At 42.2% G+C, this 20,668-nt stretch overlaps 1 protein-coding gene across 6 annotated transcripts in view; it reads left to right on the top strand.

Annotated features, from left to right (window-relative positions):
* Positions 1-827: 827 nt before the first annotated feature.
* nr2c2 (nuclear receptor subfamily 2, group C, member 2) overlaps positions 828-20,668 on the top strand; it is a 42,171-nt gene continuing 22,330 nt past the window's right edge. For 5 of the 6 annotated variants that reach the window (XM_042339531.1, XM_042339532.1, XM_042339533.1 and 2 more), the window contains exons 1-2: positions 828-972; positions 17,818-17,955. In XM_042339531.1, the coding sequence (XP_042195465.1) occupies positions 919-972; positions 17,818-17,955 (192 nt within the window). In that variant the 5' untranslated portion in view covers positions 828-918. Of the gene's footprint in view, positions 973-14,195; positions 14,365-17,817; positions 17,956-20,668 lie in introns of those variants that run through there. The other variant, XM_007890456.2, reaches the window with a different exon arrangement.

A 20,668-nucleotide genomic window follows, 5' to 3' on the forward strand; every position in this document is an offset into this window, starting at 1 on the left:
CTCGCTCCCTCCCTCCCCTCCCCCGACCATTTCCCCCCAATGCTCGGGTCACGACCCAACTGTGCAGCGCCTCGGGACGTCCTCCCGACGTGAAAGGCGCTCTATAGATGGAATCTTGTTGTTGTCGTTGTTGTTGACGTCTTCCTCCGGGACGGCCGGAGGGAGGGAGGACCCACCGGCCGGTCATCTGCGTGAGGTGCCGGCGGCCCGCCCCGATGTTCCAGAGGTCCGAGTCCCAACGCCAAGTAACCGGCCTTATCCGACACCACCACCTGCTGAATCGGACCCCAGACGCGCTGGACCACTTCAGCCGCTGGACCAGCAGGTCCAGGCAAGGAGGCAAACGAGCCACGTCGCCGAAGTCTTCCGGAAAAGGCCGAGTTCCGACCGTTGGGCTCCGAAAGGTCGCCGAAGCGCGGCTGCAAAAGGGGCTCCGGGGGGGGGGGGGGGGGGGGGGAAGCCGAAGCGCGGCCCGAGGGCTCCGGAAAAGACCGAAGGGTGGCCGGAGGGTTCCGGAAAAGGCCGAAGGGTTCCGGAAAAGACCGAAGGGTGGCCGGAGGGTTCCGGAAAAGGCCGAAGTGTGGCAGAGAGGGCTCCGGGAAGAACCGAAGGGTGTCCTCGGGAGTTCCGGAAAAAGCCGAAAGGGTCGGTCATGTGCTCCGGTGGGGGGGGGGAAGCCGAGTGAGTGGCGGCCGAGTAAAGCCTCGCCGCTTCTCCTGGGAGACGCAAATAGGGCCCGAGCTGTCAGCCAATCGCGCGGCGGCGGCGGCGGAGGAGGAGGAGGAGGGGGAGAGGCAGAGGGGCGGCGGCGGGTGGCGGGTGGGGGGGGGTTGCGGGTGCGGGGCGGGGCCCCGAGCCTGACGCACGGCCCCCGGAGGAGAGCCGCGTCCGAGCTCCCCTCCGCAGACTGAATTTCTAATGCGCGCGGCAAGAAAAAAAAGCGCCGAGGTCACGAACTATGACCTTTCTCAGGCAAGGAAAATAAAAAAAAGAGGGTTTTTTTAAACCATAGATTATATATATATACATATATATATGTGTGTGTGTGTGTATATATATATATGGGCGTCTGTGTATATATATATAAATAAAAAATATATATAACATCGTTTTCCTGCAGGTAAGAACCACGGCTTTTTTATTATATATATATATGTACATAAAACTCAACCGCGTCGGGAGTTTTTTTTTAAAAAAAATGCTCTTTTTTTTAAAAAAAAGGCGGTGAAGGAGGGGGTGGGGGTGGGGGGTGTGTGGGGTGGGGGGTGTGTGGTGGGGGGGGGTTGTGTGTGAGGGGGGGGTGTGAGGGGGGGGGGGGCGGGGGTGAGGGAGACGACGAGTCGGCGAAAGAAATTAAGCGAAGGCGAGTTTTTTTTTAAAAAAATATGATATTTATATACATATATATATATATTTATCTCTCGGTGTCGAGAACCGCGCGGGGCTCTCGAGGCGGGAAACGGCCGTTGGGATTTCTCTCTCTCTCTCTCTCTCGTTTTTTTTGATGATGATGATGATGATGAGGAGGAGAATGATGATGATGATGAGGAGGAGGAAGAGGAAGGAAAAAAAAACACCCAAATAAAAACCGTCGCGACGGACAATTCCCTCTTTTTTTCCCCCTCTCTCTCTCTTTCTTTTGAGTGAGAACGAGTGAGAGGAGAAAAGAGAGAGGACGAAAAAAAAATGCCAACGGTTTTCCTTTTTCTTTTTTTTCTCTCTCTCTTTCTCTCTTAAATCGTTCCTTCTTCGAGGAGAGAGAGAAAGAGAGAGAGAGAGAGAGAGAAAAGGGGGGGAAAAAAAAGTGTCTCGTCGACCGACCGACCGACCGACCGATCCCTTGTGAACGCGCGCGCGCCCCAAAGCAAAAAAAAAATTCTCTTTTTTAATGATAATTTTTTTTTAAACCCCCAACAAAAACAACAACAACAACAGCAAAAAGGTTTTCTTTTCGAAGGGTCCGAGCGAAAGAGGCGGTTTTTTATTCGTCGACCCCGCCGTGTGGTGGTGGTGGTGATGATGGTGTTGTGGTGGTGTTGTTGTTCTGTGTGTGTGTGTGTGTGTGTGAGGACACACACAGAGAGAGAGAGAGAGAGAGAGTATTTTTTTTTGAACTCGACCCCTTTTTACCTTTGCCATCGCGGGGCCCTCTGCCCTCTGGTTTTGCATAAATAATCCCGGACCAAACCCGAGTCCCCGCCCCGCCCCGCCCCGCCCGCCCCGGCTCTGACCGGGACCCCTTTCGCCCTCCAAAGTCCCGTTTCACCGCGATTTTTTTTTTCTCTACCCCCCCCCCTCTCTCTCTCTCTCTCTCTCCCTCCTTTCCCACTTCGACCTCCACCACCCCCCGACCCCGTGTATTTTATTGTGAGGTTTTTGAAGCTGAAGTAGGTTAGGGAGAGGTGTGGGGCTGAGGGGGGAGGTGGGCTGAGGGGGGGCTGGGGCTGAGGGGTTGCGGTGTTGGGCTGAGGGTGTGGGGGGCTGTGGGGCTGAGGGTGGGGGGGGTGTAGGGGCTGAGGGGGGAGGGCTGTGGGGCCTAGGGGGGGGGCTGTGGAGCTGAGGGTGGGGTGGGGCTGAGGGTGGGGGGGTTGGGGTGTAGGGCTGAGGGGGGAGGGCTGTGGAGCTGTGGGGGGGGGGTGCGTAGGGCTGAGGGGGGAGGGCTGTGGAGCTGAGGGGGGGGTGTGGGGCTGAGGGTGGGGGTGTGGGGCTGAGGGTGGGGGGTGTGGGGCTGAAGGGGTGGGGGTGTGGGGCTGAGGGGGGAGGTGGGCTGAGGGAGGAGGTGTGGGGCTGAGGTAGGGGGTGTGGGGCTGAGGGGGAGGTGTGGGGCTGAGGGTGGGGGTGTGGGGCTGAGGGGAAGGTGTGGGGCTGAGGGGAAGGTGTGGGGCTGAGGGTGTGGGGGGCTGAGGGTGGGGGGTGTGGGGCTGAAGGGGGAGGTGTGGGGCTGAGGGTGGGGGTGTGGGGCTGAGGGTGGGGGTGTGGGGCTGAGGGGAAGGTGTGGGGCTGAGGGTGGGGGGGTGTGGGGCTGAGGGGGGGTGTGGGGCTGAGGGGTGGCCCTGGGCTTGGTGGCGGCTCTTTATTTTTGGATCGTAGCCAAACGCACCGTTTGTGTAGTTTCGTTCTCCTCTTTTCCACCCCCACTTGTTAATTAAAGCGCTGTTTACGAGGCGCGGGCGGAAATCAGCCAGGAAAGGCATCATATACAGTGCGTGCCAAGGGGGTTGATCTGCGCAGTCGGTCAGAAGGAGCCTCTTGTCGTGATAATAATCCACACGCGTTTGATATCGCGCCTCGTCGCGTCTTCGAAGCGCTTCATGGAATACGCTGTAAAGTGAATGGACTGTATATTTTGCGGGCGGGCGAAAATCCAGGCTGCGTGAGACTGATTGCACGTCGTTGTTGCTGTTTGTGACTTCAAAAAAGACTCGGTGTTTCAAAGAATCCAAGAGTTCCCTTACCCCCCCCCACCCACCCCCGCCGCCAAAATTCTCAAAGCTGTTCACCTACCCCTACACTCGATCCCTATCCTATCTCTCCTGATCCCAATCCCCTGTTCGGGTCTAAATCCCTGAAGGTCCAGTGCCTTGGGATGTCGCCCCGAAGTGAAAGGTGCTCTACAAATCTAATTTGTTGTTGTTCTCATCAAGAATTTCAGAGTTAAACCGAGGTCCTATCTGCTTGTTCAGGTGGCTGTTAAAAATCCCAAGGCACTTTGTGGGGGAGAAAATGACAGTTATGAAACGAGGAACTAATTTTACTCGGGTGATCATTGGATTATTGTGCCCAGGCCAATAATCGCCTAAATAAAATTGGTTGTTAATTTCATAGCTGTTTGTGATACATTGCTGTGTGCAACTGGGCTGCCGCATTTGACGACAGAACCACTGTCACTGCACAGTCACTTTCCATCCTACCCAGTGGCAACAATAACTTGAATTTATACAGCGTAGGCACAGTCGAAGAGCAAGGCCTTACAGTGTGATCTGAAAATATGGAAGGAGGTGCAAGGCGGACGGATTGAGGGAAAAAGTCTCAGAGTTTTGGGGTATAGTGGCTGAAAGCACGGCCGCTGATGGGGGAACTGAGAGGTTGAGGGACATACAGAGGAGGCCGCAGCCAGCGGAGACGGCAAGTGATGTCGTGGGGAATAAGCAGGTCAGATAGGTAGGGGGTGCCAGGGCATCATCATCATAATAATAATAATCCTTGCATTTGATATAGTGCTTTTCATGTCTTCGAGACAACAATATGACATTTGTATAGCGCCTTTCACTTTGGGAGGATGTCCCAAGGAGCTGGACAGACAGAGTTACGGACCCGAGCTGGGGGTCGGGGTGGGGGAGAGTGGAGGGCAGGGAGATCGAAAGCACGGTCAAAGAGGAGGGTCTTGAGGTGGGTCTTGAAGGTGGCAAGGGAGGGGCCGAGACGGAGGGACTGCGGGATGGAGTTCCAGGGGGTGGGCGCAGAGTGGCGGAAGGCTTCGCCCGCTGACGTCTCAAAGCGCTTCACAGAATATACTGTAAAGTGAATTGACTGTTTATTCGTGGGCGAAATGCAGCAGCCAATTGCGCGCATTTAAACAATTGGCATGAAGGGATTTGTAGCCGAGTGTGAGGATCTTGAAGTCGAGTGACAAGTCAGCCATACGGCTGTGGTGCTCCAGTTCATTCTCTGTCCATTGTTTTGATGCTTTTCGTCTCATGGACTTTTCATCAGTTTTTCCAAATAGAATGCTTAGGAAAACTACTTGACATCTATCCTGCACGATATGTCACAATATTTTTTCTTTCTCTTGACCAGATCCGCAGTATCCTGCTGTTGTATTTATTTTCTTTCACCCTGGCTGATTAAATTTTCACTTCTAGTATCCAGTGATTGATATTCAGTGTGAAGTGTATTAAACATCCATGTCTCAGAATCATAAAGGACTTCCATATCATCTTCGAATTATATTTTATTTCAGGACAGGTGTTTTGAACAGGTAGATGGAATATTATATTGAATGTTGGCTCTGATTGATTCTTGTGGAGTTACTTCTTAAAGGTTCTATTAATCTCCCTTAAATGCTTGAGTTTGCTGAGTATGTTGTTTTTATGCATACGTTATGGTATGGTGGATATAAAAACTGACTGCAGAAATTGCTCTCCCTGTGATTGGAGATGAAATGACTATTATTGTGTACACTGTGAGGAAATTATCCATTTTGAAGCAGTGTTTCTTTTATTTCATAGGGGGAAGAGTGCCCTTTTCTCATTTGTAAATTTTAAAGTTTATTCGGTGGTATCCGCAAAGATTCCTTGCCTATCTTATTTCTTGCACAGGATTGGGTTGTGCACTGTGTTAGAATTAATACCTTTTCACCTGTGAGGTGAAAGTGCAAGTAGTGTCATGAAGAGAGGTCATAAAGGTGATATGATATCAGGCTCAAGCGCCTGTAAGTAAAGTCCTGTAGCTCAGTGGTTAGAGCGTTCGCCTCGCAAGCGAGAGGACCTGTTCGATTCCCGAGCGGGTCAGATCAGGCAAGAAACCTTAGGCAAGTTTCCTTACTACACACACCCGCGCGCGCATGCTCGTGCGCCTCTGTTTACCTGGCAGTAAGTGGGGGAACCTGTTTGTTAGTCGATTTACGGATCGCTTTCCTGGGGATAATAATCCCTTCAAAAAATAATAATAATAATCATTGAGTCACTCAATCCATGACTGTTTGTGGGACACTGCTGTGCGCAATTGGCTGCTGTGTTTCGCCAACAAAATATACAGTCACTACACTTTACAGTATATCCTGTGAAGCGCTTTGAGACGTGTCGAAGACGTGATAAGGCGCTGTATCAAATGCAAGGATTATTATTACTGTATGTGACTCAAAAATCAGTTTGGTACAAATAATCATCAGAGTTGATCAAATGTCATTGTCACTATCAAATATTGTGCTCACGGTGCAATATTTTATTGATGTAAATAGTTTTCAAATAACAATTATATAAAATTACCTTATCCAAGATAATCATCAAATAGCGAGGAATAATTTAATGAATGCAAAATGAATTAGAACGGATTGGCATTTCAATGGATTTTGATTGTAAATATGATAAATGTATTTCATGTATTAAGCAAAAACTTTGCTGGCAGGAATTTAGTGGGAACAAATGAAAAATGGCAATCAAAAGTCAAACTCGGATTGCTACATTGATTATTTGCTCAAAATGACAAAGGAGAATACTCTTCCGAAAAAAAAGAAAGCTAATAGAACTGTAGGATTGAGATAGCAATACTATTGAGAGCTAACCTTATGGCAGTTTTCAGATAAAATAAAACCTCATATGATTAAAGAATTAATTTATTTGTCACACCATGAACTTGGTAATAATATGCCTCAGAAACAGATTGATCGTAGCATGTCAAGACCAATTTTACACAGAATTTAAAAGCAGATGTTTTTAAGTCAATTAAAACTCATTTTGAGCCTCCAACTAAAGGCACAATAATTTTTATCTTTCAATATTTAAGTGAAGTTTTTAAAAAATATTTTGCCTGGTACATAGTTAGTTATTCTGGTTTCCACTGGTTTACAACCTATTCGGTCACTCCAGTTGATTGTTAGTTTGTTATTAAATGTTATCTTCCATTTGCTGATATTTGACCGAACGGCTGATAAAATTAGTGAATTCATTATTGTGGGAAATGGGTTATGATAGGAACGCAATCTTTTAGGTTGGGTTGCTCCACCATACAAATCCACGTAGAGTAATCCCATTAGATTGCGAAATCTAGATGAAGGCTGATTTGTATTAATTGAAGATATTCAATTACAGCTATGGGTGGGTATATTTGTTGGTGTTTTTCTGGGTGGCTTCTGTTGGTGGTTTCAGCAGGTTTCATATAGTTTGAAAATTATAAATATTTTGTAATTTGATACAGGTACGATTATCAGATCCTGGAAATAGGTGCAATGCTCCACTCATAATTCATGAATATCCTGCCCATTGGGTAATTCCCGAGAGTCACTTCCAGAGCTAATTATTCTGTTTTTTCCAAATGCTGTCTTTTTTGGAATGTTGTAATACAAATGAGATGGCGGTGCTGCCTTCACATCTGCTCAAGACTCTGCGCAAGATGGATTTTCTACTTAACTGGAGGCAGCATGCAAAGCATGTCTTTCCCTTCCTTTGATGGCATTGGCCGCCATTGATTTTAGACTGACGGACCTCTCATCCAGTTTATCAGTTCATCTAGCCTCGTGATTGGATTTTCACATTACCGGCCTCTGTACATCTTCACTACACAGTGGGGAAGTCCATTTATAATGTAAATTACATGAATCCACAATACCAGCAACCTCAGAGTACTTCAGAGCTTGATATATTTTAACTGTAAACTAAAGTGAAATGATTTTACAACCTGCTTAACAGACCTAATATTTTGATTTGCATGATCCCTTGATCACATGTGATGCGACATGTGATGTTTGTAGAATGGAGCAACGTAGTTTGTACAAATCCAGCTATGAATTAAGCACCAGGACGTGTTTGGAAGCGTTTTTGAAAGGGGTTATATTAATAATCCTTGCATTTCATATAAAGCCTTATCATGTCTCAAAGTGCTTTAGAATTTTCTGTAAATGTAGTCCATGTGAAAGGCATTATATAAATATAAATTTGGTGGTGTTTATGTAGGCATTTTATACTTTAATCCATAATTTCTCTGTAACATACTTAGATTTATACTAAACATTGTTTGCAGCTTCAAAATAAAAACATCTTGTAAAAAAGTGTAAAATTACTTTTTGTCTATTTTAGTTTTTCTTGCTATTGTGGTTTTAGCAACAACTCCATGACCACAGTCAATTTTTTTTAAAATTTAGCTTTGATTAGCTTCTCATGGTGTAGCATGTACAACGTATTGTGTGATTTGCCAAAAGCAAGCATTTACTTCCTCATTCAAATAACTAGAAATAAGGAAAAAGAGACGGTCCATATTTTCTTTATTGGACAGCTGAGTAGCTCTCTGATTACTTTCTGTCTATCTACTACAACAACAACAACAAAATTACATTTACAGAGCGCCTTTCATGTCGGGAGGACGTCCCAAGGCGCTGGACAGTCAGGGGTCAGGACCCGAGCATGGGGGAGGGGTGGGGTAAGGGTGAGGGAAGGCAGCGAGGTGGGAGGGCGACTGAAGGCACGATCGAAGAGGAGGGCCTTGAGGGGGGTAAGGGAGGAAGCGAGGCGAAGGGACTGTGGGATGGAGTTCCAGTGTGTGGGGGCAGAGAGGCTGAAAGCCCGGCCACCGATGGTAGGGTGGGTCGGGCGGGAGACCTGGAGCAGACCACATGATATACTGTATCATAGAATTGTGAAAATCTCATGAGTAGAATATCCGTCTAATTTAGTCAAATGATGCCATATTTAGGTAAGAATAAGAGTGATGAAGCAGATGTTTACACAGCGCCACAGGTTTGATTTTCATCAGTTTAGATTTCACACCTTCAAATTATATGTAACTTTGTGAATTTATTAACTTTCGATTTATTAAATTGTTCCTGCGCCCAACCTGAAGATACAGATTAAGGTTTATAAATAGTTTTGCCAGGTGATAAGTTAGCAAATTTAACATTCACAACCTTAGGAAAGCTCTTCTGTGTTGGTTGGGTGGGTTCTTTTATTTTACATTTGGTTTTCTTCACAGTTTAGTTATTTTCAGTGATGGAGTCATGCTGATTCAGATAGTGTGGGAGAGAGTTGACTCTTTAGCTGTGTTGATGGAAGATGCTGGCATTTTCCCAAACAGGTTTCACTAATGATCTTATGGTACCTTGGCAACCAATATGGCGATGCTTGCTCAGCAGATAGTGGAACAACAGGTGGTTGAGGTGAGTGACAGGATAGCTGTAATATGAAATTCTCACTAAGAAAAGGATTGCGCAACACCAAGCGTTGCGGCTGGAGATTTATTTGTCAATTAAAGAAGCAGTTTAGTTCATGCAGATTGAAAATATATGGTGGGATATTGTGTTTGTTGTTCGTGCATTTCTATAGCTGTACTTATTGAACTGATTGGACAGTGTCTTCTGAATCTAGTACTGCGCAAGAAGTGTGGGTAATTGTGAGGTTATGTGTTTCACTTCACAAGTTCAACCAGAGGCGGAAAAAGTGGGTGTAGAATATTTTATTATTCTGTAAGGATAGTGACTAAATTTCTAAGCCAATCTCAAAGCATATATTTTAGGGGGTAAAGAAAGTTCAATTTGTGCTTGAAAGATGCTGAGATATTTGTTGAATAACCCGGAATATTGTAAGCCCCACCACATTCTGCCTACTTCAGTGCTTTGTACTCATTGCTCAGTAACAATGATGACATTATTGCTGATCTTTCCGTTTATGCTTGTTGTACAGAGTTGAAATAACATTCCATTTCAGTGCACAATTATTAAAGGGGAAGTTTATTTAACCAAGTTGCCTTCAGTTCCTGCTGTCTTAGCAGTAAAAAAAAAGGTCCCAGCAAATATATACACATCTCTCTTTTTGATGTTTGGGGACAATTCAGTAAACTTCATAATAATAAATGTGTGCACCTACCCACATCGAAATCCTTTTTGGTAAATAGTCTGTGGATCTTAACATTTGGCTGAAGTATATTAAGCAACAAAGCAGTGTGTGTGTGACTGCTCCACTGGACCAGTACATGCTACTTACTAATCTTCTGGATTACATCTTTACAAATTACATCCATTTTGGTGTCTAAAATCGATACAACACATTTGCATCTGCAAATTGTTGAATAAGAATCATACTGAATGATTTTGCATGAAATGTGATTTAGTAAATTTCCAAACAAAATATAATATAGCTGATCTTTCCTGAGTTTTGATTTTATGCAACAGATTATTATACCTTGACTATACGTACTACAGTTCCTAGGCTGTCCAACTAAATGATATGGTAGTTTTATAAGCAGAAGCAGAATTCATGATTCACACCCATCAATAAAATGCACATAGTTACAACTTAAGTTACAACACCCAAGAAATGTGAAGCGGTGATGAAGGGGAATTGATATAATATTTTGCGAGAAAAGCTAGTGCTGTACATAATTATGTGTATTCAGCTTTAAACACAGATTGCTGGAAGACCTGTGTAGAAAGAAAACACAAAGCATACAAAAAAGATAGAAGGTTATTTCTCTCGCTCCAAGGGGGAAGGGAAATGAAGAAAACAGTGAGAAAGGAGCTAATCTCATGAACATCTGTTCTGCAGATGTAGATTCCCACGGGATACCCACAGAGAATAATTCATAAATTCAAATCAGTCTTTTATTCATTTCAGGAACCTATCTTTGGTTGAAACTGATCAAAGCAGCCCATAACATACATTGCTATTTGCAGAAGACTTATGAATTGAAGATTAGAATTGAATAGGATATTCCATTAGTCTTTTCATTCTGCAACCTCTGTAATATGCTCTTCCAGTCAGTCCATGGTTTCTCAAAAAATATATTTACAACACTAATAGCTCTGAATGGAAAATTACTAACATTGTAAAAGTAGAAAATCACCCATATTGTATGGTTGGTTAGTATGGATGCAGAACACACAGACTGTATACTCCTTTGAGGTGCATGGCAATTTCTGTTTCATGGCTCCATGCCAAGATAAAAGTACATGCAACAACTCAGTTAAATATACTTTATTTTCATGTTTTCATTTAACTGAAGATTCAAGCATGTTTCACACTAGGCATGCCACATTTTATTGAGCTTGAGCCCTAGCGTTCTAAGTATGCCACATTTGATAATGTTATCAGATTTGTGCATGACAGTAAATGTGCGGCCAGATGTCCAAAGTCTGGGAGTTTAGCAGCATTTAATGGACATGGATGGATGACTTAAAGGGAAGTATATACTATTGAATTTCTCGTTAATCTCTGAATGATAATGTCAGATAGCTGTGCACTTAGTGTGATTCACATGTGTTTTTAATGGAACATGAAGGAATATAGTCTTAAGTACATTTATGACCTTTCATCGTGCGTTTGTGTGTATGTGTGTGTGTGTGTGTGTATATATATACACACACACACACGTGTGAGGGGAAGCGGTGGACATTTCTGCTTGTGCTTATTGTGTTCCATAGAACAAGCCTGAAAATCGAGCTGGAGGCATTGGAAACCAGGCTACAGGTTAAATGCAATGCAGCCCAGTTGATCACGTGATTTCCTGTGGCTTTCGGATCTGAACTAAGCATACTCTTCTTATGCTTGCATTCCACTCTAGTAGACTGGACAGCCAGTATTAATTTTATCGCACAGGCATTCTTCAAGTGAGCTGACAACCTGTCAGGTTCATTGGGTTAAAAAAAAACTCCATAAAGAGTCGGCATTAATCAGGCTCTGCTTCCCTCAATGATAGCTCCCATATTCATTTGAATAATAATAAAAAACATCAGCGAATCCTAAAGGCAATCCCAGACATGATCTCAAGGGCAGCATGACCCGCCTAATCCGTGTGGCTTTGCTCCATTTTTTTCATGCCAGAAGGAAGTTCATGACAATATTTTAAAGATCCATGCAATGAGGACAGCCAGGTCCCCAGCCGACAACCCGAACTCCAAGCATAGCCTCTGCGACTTCCTGCTTCTCTGTGTCCCACCGCTGACACATTATCAGTACTTTAATCTGACAACTGGTAAGATGGTTCCCAGAAGGGTGAGATGGCTGAGTGAAGGAAAATTGAAGATGAAGAACATCAGTGCAATGAGTTACACTGTACAAATAAGACCGGTAAATCTGGTTGCAACTGTTATGCTTCCAACCTGTGCAGACGGGACATTGTGTTTGCGGAACCCCTTAACATCTTGCAGAATATTCGAATGAGGCAGGTCAGAGTTCAGCCAAGCAAACACTCACTCCCATCAGCAAACAATTGGGCTCACCTTGTTCATATAGCAAAATTTGCTGAGATTTTGTTGCATGTCTAAGTACAATTGAGCCATCCTGTTGTGTAGTTTCTCACTCTTTCCAAAATATTTCCTGCCAATTTTAACACTTTGCTTGCAGAAACTGGGAAGAGGAACTGACCGTAATTTTAGTAATCTATACTGATCATTGATAATTATTCTCAGACCTTCATAGACCACTAATTGACCCTTTTTGGATTCGACAAAGAAGAATCTGCGATCATGAATTTAGCACAGTGATCCTCCATTTAATTTAGTGATTTTTGAGTCAGCCAACCTAACCAGACAGCTTTCTTGTAGTGATAAGTACCTTGGCAGCATCTCAGGTGACTTCTATTCTAAAAGCCTACATGCTAAGAAAAACAGATTTATATGTTGGGAGTTCAGATCATGAATACAACCCATTTATGTTCTGACTATTGGAGCTTATTTACGGTCATTGACAAGCGTTCAACTCACTGTGTAGTCTGTCACCTGCCTTTTGTGAGACATCTGGAAAATATAAGGGGAAAAGGTTTTGTATGGCAATTATTGCTAACCTGGGATTTTAACTTTGTTCAACATAAACATAATTTATGTCCTGACTCCTTCAATAAGATCTTTGACCCATTTGAATATGTGGTATCTTGTGACCTTAACTTTCTTTCTTTAAAGAATGTTCCCTGATTATGTTTATTTTATCTGGCAATGTTAGTGAATTTCATGCTCTGCTGGTAGACCCACCTTAATTTTTTTGGCATTGGGATAAGGCAATCATAAGACCTTTTCGTTCATTTATCTAAGGAAAAACAGTTCTGAAACTTTGCCCACAACTTCATAAACTTTCCTTAGAAAGAAAATATCACTTCCCGACATTTCACAAACATGTTCCATTGATGGAACAAAGGATATTTTCTACAATAGAAATTATTTGTTTAATTTGGTTAACAACATTTATTGAACAATTACTAAACAGGACTTCTGTTACTGGGATACATTCTACAATCCAATAGTGTCTTTCTTTAGCTGGTCAGGCACTTTTAGGAAAGGGTAGAGCCGATCAACTTGTACTGCGATCAGATATTAGGCCAACATGGTTAGCCCTCTCTGAAAGGTAGTAGCTTGCATACATCTACCAAGTACTTTACTGTTACTTTGATGTGACAATTTAAACTGTGGTTACAGAATGAGAGGCCTTCATGGGGAGTGTTGGTGGTTGTATATTGTATATTGTAACGGGCATCCAATCTGAATCTGATCCTGTCCTTACTCACTGTCCGCACACATACACTTTTCAAGAGGTCATTCATTCTGGTATGGAACGGGAATCTAGTATGGCTGATTTCTCTAGCCCTTTCCCCCAACGCACAGAGGTAATTTGTAGTTCCCCTACCATTTCCCAGGAAAGATCAGCCGACTCAGCACGGACGAGGTATTAAAGGTGCACATTCCTGGTCTGCTGCTCAGTACCGCACTGGGCAGCATTACATTTGCCGCCTGATTTATGGGAGGAGGGGAGGAAAGGCATCTTATTTCTACAGTTCTGTGGACCTTTTGAGCATGCTCTGCGGATAAGATGCACTTAATGAGGATGCCAAGCAAACATGGCAGAATCTTGTGACAGATTGAGATGCAGTACTGTTTCAAATTGACAAACCCAGAACTGCGTCATAAGTTCCCTTAAAGGAAATGTAAATTTCTATGTTGTGTGATTACGCTTTAATCTGCAGTACTCCAAGTAGCAAAGAACAAGGACATCATTTACATACAAATAGTCAGGACATATTTTGTTTAAAGGCACGTTCGTTCTGTAGATGTTTTACTTTGAAACGAATGGCATTACATACACTGTTTAAAATGATAATTCTTCAGCGGTCCTTTTTTCCATTTTTTGGGATGATTCTCGCTACCTTTGCATTTTTCTGAATGATTTCTATCCCTAATTCGTTAAAGCGAAACTGCCTTTAAAAAGAACATGGTTTCTCCTGGGGTGTGATGTAACGGTATCTTTAGGCATCTGTTTGTGTGATGGAAATTAGCATCGGGCAACCTCTTCGGACTGCAGTCGTAGCCCTTTCCAACCCCAGGCACTTCCTGAGTCTACAAGTCAAACTGTAGCAGAGCCACTGTGACCCCAGCTCTGGTCTCTCAAGTGAAATTAATCACGTAAATAGACGAATTGCTTCAGCAGCTGGTAAAACAGCAGGAATTGTCAAGTTTGCTACCCTGGTAACCATGTGTGATAGTGCACTTGACCTTCACGGGAGCAGGGTCACAAGGAGGGCATATTTGGCATTTCTGTCTGGTTTATGAATTTGCACATATGCAGAAGCAGAGGTTTTCAAATATTTAGATTGCTGTGTGCAGCTGCATTTCTCATCTTCTGGAAGCGTTCACGCAGCAGCACAATGTGAAAGTTGCGAGAAGGATTTGACACTGTAAGTAACCTCTGTTCATCTATGGCAGCGAGCTCCAGGAAGCACAAAAATAGAGGTGATTGCCGGACGTATTTAGGCTGCAAAGCAAATGGAAGCCTCAAGGGTGTAATGTGGGTGTGGAGAAAGGTTGCAGAAGGCAGCGGTAGAGTGTGCTTTAACATGCGTTTAAGTATCTCGGAGAAAATGTAGAACTGTTTTATGTGCCTGACCTATTGTGCTGACTGCAGTACGGCGGGTGACCTGCCGGCTATAATTTCAGAGGTATCTCTCTTAGAAGACGGAGTCTGCTACAAACTACAAAAGATGTCTGTGGCAGACATATCCAGTCCAACCGCATCTCATTTCTGTGGGTGAATTGATTGAAATATAAATAATTTGTAATTTCCTTACAGCAGCTTTTTATCATTTATTTGATATCGGAACAAGGACGTCTCAAGCTTTTTGTGGTTTTTTTTTTAAAAAAAAGTAACATTTGATCACAATACACGACGGGCACCTGGATTTATTTTTTTGCATTTTTGCAATTTTTAGGCTATTATTTTGATGATATTTTGACCTGTTCAGGACTTGATAACTAACAGCATTGGAGCTAAAAATTCTAACTGCAGTTGGTAATCATTCAGTGGCTGACGGCACATGATTCAAAGTGCAGCCGGGTAAATGTTGTGCATTAGAATTACGTAGTCAGTCCAATTTCAATCAATCTCATTCACGTCGTGTGTTAGAATTTTACATAAATAGCATCAACTGGTGTTCGGAGGATTATTTTTAACCAAACCTCGTTAGCAATAGCTCGGATAACGTGGTGTTAAGTTTTCATTTGTTACATGCAGAAGAAAAAAGAAACTGATTTCGTAATCAGACCGGAATGTTATTTATATCTACCTGACACTGTGATCTCTTGTGATTTTACTGCCCCCGCAAATTCCTCTACTCAGTAGTCTGATTCGGGTCCTCTGTTTAATCTGCTCCATCATCGGTGGCCAAGCTTTTAGCTATATTGTCCTTGCTCTCTGTAACTCGAACCGGGAGTCCCTCTGCCTTCCTTCCTCCCGTGCTGTCAAACCCTGCCTCGGAATCTTATCTTTTCTTTTTGACTGCACTTTTAGTTTCCTTCTTCCCCCTCCCTCCTCTCCCCTCCAGCTCAGGCTCCCAGTCAGCTCACTCTGTGAAGCACTTTGAGTCGTGTTAACAATGTGAAAGGTGCTAGATGAATGCAGATAGTTGTAAGTTCTTAGCCGTTTCTACAGTAGCATCACTTAAACCGTTCCAAGTCACATTTCTAATTCAGCTGCAGATTTATGTTCCCATTCCAGAATGGAACAGCCGGTACCACTCTTTTTTCTACTTGAATACGAGCGCCGGTCATCTTGCCCAAGGATCATTTTATTATTCATGTTTAAGGTTTGTTGGTGCATGCTGGTGGGTTCTTCGATCATCGAAAGTGTGACAACCAAACACCATCACCCGAGCACCTTCCAGCAGTGGTCACCAGTTAGTGATTAGGAGCAAGAATGTTGTAGGGATTTCCATGCCTGTTGATCAGCAAAATTGGGAATCAAAACTAATGTTTTGGTTCGTATGACATAGTGCCTATTCATACTGCCATTCTTTTTTATTTGTACAAAAGGACACATCAATTTATTATTTGTTATGTAGTTATTACCGATTCAATATCCTGCATCTATTATAAATTGTGTTTAGGGTAATATAATAATAATCCATTTGATATAGCACCTTAGCACGTCTTCGGGACGTCTCAATGCGCTTCACAGAATATGCTGCAAAGTGAATTGTCAATATTTTGTGGGTAGTTTTCCTATAGATATTTTCTCCTCTCATCGGTAAAACTTCCCACATTCCTCTGTAAATGAAATTCAGCCGTAAACTATGACGAGTTTGAGGATTTACCAAGTAATGATATTCCAGATTCTTCCCCAAATTTTTGAAGTGGGTATCAGCTGCTGAAAAGTAACCTTATTCCTATGTGATAAGCTCCATGAGGGAGAATTATAGAATACTGTATTTACTGGCAATATATTAGTCTAGGTAACTGGGAATTTCTGTGATGTCAAGATGCACACTGTATTTATAAAATGTATGATGCACACACCCAATTTATTGAAGGCATTTAAACACAAGAGCCATAATTTTAGACATGAAATGAACTTGGTAGAGCAGTTGATGAAGGTCAATGCTGCGATTCTATTGAACAACAACTTGCATTTATATAGCACCCTTCACGTAGGATATTGCTTTGGAGCGCTTTACATTGACAGAGTCAGATGTCGAGCAAGAGAGAGGGCAGAAGGCGGGGGTGACGAAAGATTCAGTTGAAGAAGTAGTTTTTAAGGCAATACTTAAAGACGCAGGCAAAATCAACATGAATAATACATGTTTTGCAACTGAATAAAAATGGCCCATTTGGATATGTGGAGTCAGTAAAACGGAATTACAATGTACTGTAATCTTATGGTGTATTCACAGCTTTGACTATTTACAGTGGTCTGCTTGAGGTCTTTGTTAAGTTGGTTAACCAGCATGAGCTTCCCACATCTTTGCAGATACTAATAGGTGTACTGTGTGTAGAAAATCAAAGTGCTGATATGCACTACATACTTTCCAGACATTTGTTTAAAATTCATCTTTCACGAGGCCTCAGAAAAGGAACCTGGAATGTTGGTCGAAGTGTACGCAGTACAGATAGGTTTATGTTAGCAGTTTGATTATTTGTCTTCACATGTAACCCTATAATTCTCAGCTGATATATTTGTTAAGATTCTTAGAAACTGGGTAAATTTGAAGAAAGCTACAGTGAAAATGAAATAAATCCCTTTGCGATGGGGTAAAGGTTATAATTACAGTGCGGTTACAATCAGTAGCACTGTCGTTGTTTGTAGTATTATTTGCCCCCCCCCATAAAACTAAACTCAAATGAAATAGTACTAGTAATTCAATTTCCAAGTTGGTGTGTATGAAGGGAAGGGGAAAGTGATCAAGTCCGTTGTTTACATTGCAAAAGAAATTTAAGCCCTTTGCATGTTTCTATATTTTAATAATATGAAAATCTTTTCATTAAAGCCTTGTAAGTTTGCTTGTGTGCAGTGTAAGATAATCAATGGAATGTAAGCAATAAATTGGTCTTTGGCAGTGAAGTATCCAATACAGTATTTGTCGTCAGAGTTTACAGGAGACTCTGAATAGTGTTAGAAGTTAAGTGCTGCAAAAATTTTGCTAAGAAAATCTGTAGGAACAGAAATGGAAGGTGTTGCTTGGGACCCTGGTACTTTAATATTACAGTGCAAACTGCTGGAATATTGCTGCATATTATGACTGAAATACAGTAATAATTGGAGCAACCGTGGTTTGTTGATATATCCTGAGTCATTGTAATTTACTGTAAAACTGCCATCACACACCTGAACGTGTTAATTTTCTATTATTGTATTGTAGACCATACAGATTCATGTTGAAGTCACTAGTACAGTGGTACAGGCCACGTTGCCAGGATCATCAGTGATGACCAGTCCCCCTCATCGTATCCAGATAATCTCTACAGACTCTCCTGTGTCTTCCCCTCAAAGGTTCCAGGTATGATAAAGTAATAATAAGCCATGTATTTGATATAGCTCCGTATCACATCTTCAAGACGTGTCAGAGCACTTCACGGAATATACTGTAAAGTGAATTGACTGTAGATTTTATGGGCAAAACTAGTTGCATAGTAGTTTTCAGAAATGTGATAAATAATCCGCAAAATGTATATTCATATAATTTGGTTTAATATGAAGTGCTACAGCTTTGTAATAAAATTATTTTGGGTTTTAGTATTTGAAAAAGACCTTTCCTTCCATTTACCAATCAATCTGAATTCTGAATGACTTGAATATTATTGTTTTAAATAGTGACATCCTCATACTTGGAAGATTCACTGATTCCTACATAGTTAGGGATAAAGATTAGCCACACAGCTTGTGCAACACTAGAAGAACTAACATTAGGTCTGTTAGTGTTTTATAGAGAATTAAGGAGAATTAGACAGGGAGAGGATGAAAGGAAAATATGGCTTTTCTAAGCTTTGTGGAAAATAAGTGTTTCCCAGTGGAGATAATACCCTAAGACCATGACCTCAGTGACTGAAAAAGTCAAAAATGTATTACCTAAGCACATCTAAAAAAGGAAATGAAGACCATTGTGTACCGAGAATCACTACAAAAGTCACTTGTGAATAACAAAAAATAGCATTTAAGAGGGTTTAAGAGGACAATGGAAAGACAGATTACACACGAAAATACGAAGGATCCTTTTTTTTAATATGTAAGAGATAGACAAGGTTTTAAAGACTAAGTTAGAGACTTTTGAATGGTGTTGGGTAGAAATAATGGAGTGAAAAATGCAATATATGATTAGACAAAGGGATTGTTTCTTTCACGGCCTTGATGGAAATGCCCCTTTATTTCTTTCACAACTATTCAAACAGCAGCTGTCTTGTGTAAAGGCTGAAAACACTTCTGCACATCAAGTGGAACTTTCCACTGTCAAAAGACAAGTTTAATATAACATCAGCCATAAGGTACTTTGTGATAGGAAATTCCAGTTCCCAGCATTGCACCTGGGGGACACCCATTATTTCTTTCATCTACTTCAATCTGGCTACTACCCCTAGTAATTTGCCATTCTCTATATTATGAGACATCAGAATTGGGAGTACATCCTGATGTTTATCACAGTTGCCACTTTTGTTTTCTATGCCTGTCTGTTGTTTAAATATATTGAGTAGCGCTTTAAATATATTTCTATTATGCATTTAACGCTTTTGATTCTTATGGTGCTATCAAGTCTGACTCTAGCGTTGATTGCAACAATTTGGTGGGGTAACTTACCATTCCAACATGCAAATGAAGGATTGGAAGTATACCTGGCCTCTTGGGCAACTGAGGGGAGATCTCAATGGACCATAAAAAAGGGACCAATTACATCAAGTAATTGGTGCAATACAATTACCATTGGGGACGCTAATTCAGGGAGAGCCTCAATGCCCATGATAGAATGAGCGCTATGTGCTCAGGGTCGCTATTTTTCTACCTGATGACAAGAAAGGTATGTGCTCTGACTATTAATGAGTAGTAGTTAGAGGTTTGTTCCTCGTGCACTTTTACATTAACTTCATTCCAAGTGGCTGCTCGCGTGTGTAGTTTAAGTGTGATTTATGTTTGTTATCTCATAGTTGTGTTTGTTGATATTTATCGTGTCTAAGATTTAATGCCGAGGGTTGTAGATTTCACTGAAGCTACAATAAAATTCTGTTGAGCTAACTTAAACGTGCTTTAATTCGAGCTTTCTGTATAAATCAAAGGAGGAGGAAATACATAAACAGGTTCAGCAAAGGTTACAGAGGTGTAAAATAAATCGTTGTTTGACTGAAGCTTCCCAATTTGCTTTAACTTAAATAGCAGTTGGTAGTACCTATCGTCGTGGAAGAACTCATTAGTCAAGTTATATCTAGTTATAGGGACTTGCATTCATTAGTGAGGATTGAACACAAAGGCCACCCAGTACACTAAGGGAGAGCGAGCCATATTGTGGGTGTACATATAAGGGTACAGATTCTAAGTGTATTAGCAAAATAGGCTGGTTTTGTACGAGTAAATTTTGTCCAATTATCTTTGAAAATTAAGATTTATTTGGGAACTAAGCATTTGGGCCAATGTCTCTCATCTGGAATGTTTGAATTGGTAATTAATGATATATGGTACCCCCAAGTGGAAGGAAGAAATGTAGTGATAACTAAAGACGCATTTTATTGTATATTCCGAACAGGTGTACAAACAACTGACTGGAAGCTCAAACTAGCAGGGGAGGGGGCAAAAGTATGGTGAAAGAGATAAGTCTTAAGGTGGGGTTTTAAAGGCAAAGAAGGGGCAAGATGTAGGGAATCTGGGATGCAATTTCAGAGAGCGTGGACAGAGTGACTGAAAGCTTGCCTACCAATAATAATAATAATAATCTTGCATTTGATATAGTTCCTTATCACGTCTTTGAGACGTCTCAAAGTGCTTTGCAGAATATACTGTAAAGTGAATTGGCTGTATGTTTTTTTTTGGCAAAACGCAATGGTAGGACGAAGCAGAGGAATTGAAGCAGGCTAAGTGCTAAGTGATGGGTGGTGAGTGGGATGGCAGTGGTAGGGTGAGGTAAGGCCAAATGAGAAGTCCAAAGAAAACGCCTTTCTCTTAACCCATGATTGGAGATAATTAAGATTTTTTTAATTCTCTCCCAATGGGTATTTATGGATGTCAGCAAC

This window comes from Callorhinchus milii, unplaced genomic scaffold (genome assembly GCF_018977255.1).
Source record: "Callorhinchus milii isolate IMCB2004 unplaced genomic scaffold, IMCB_Cmil_1.0 Scaffold12, whole genome shotgun sequence".
Lineage (NCBI taxonomy): Eukaryota > Metazoa > Chordata > Chondrichthyes > Chimaeriformes > Callorhinchidae > Callorhinchus > Callorhinchus milii.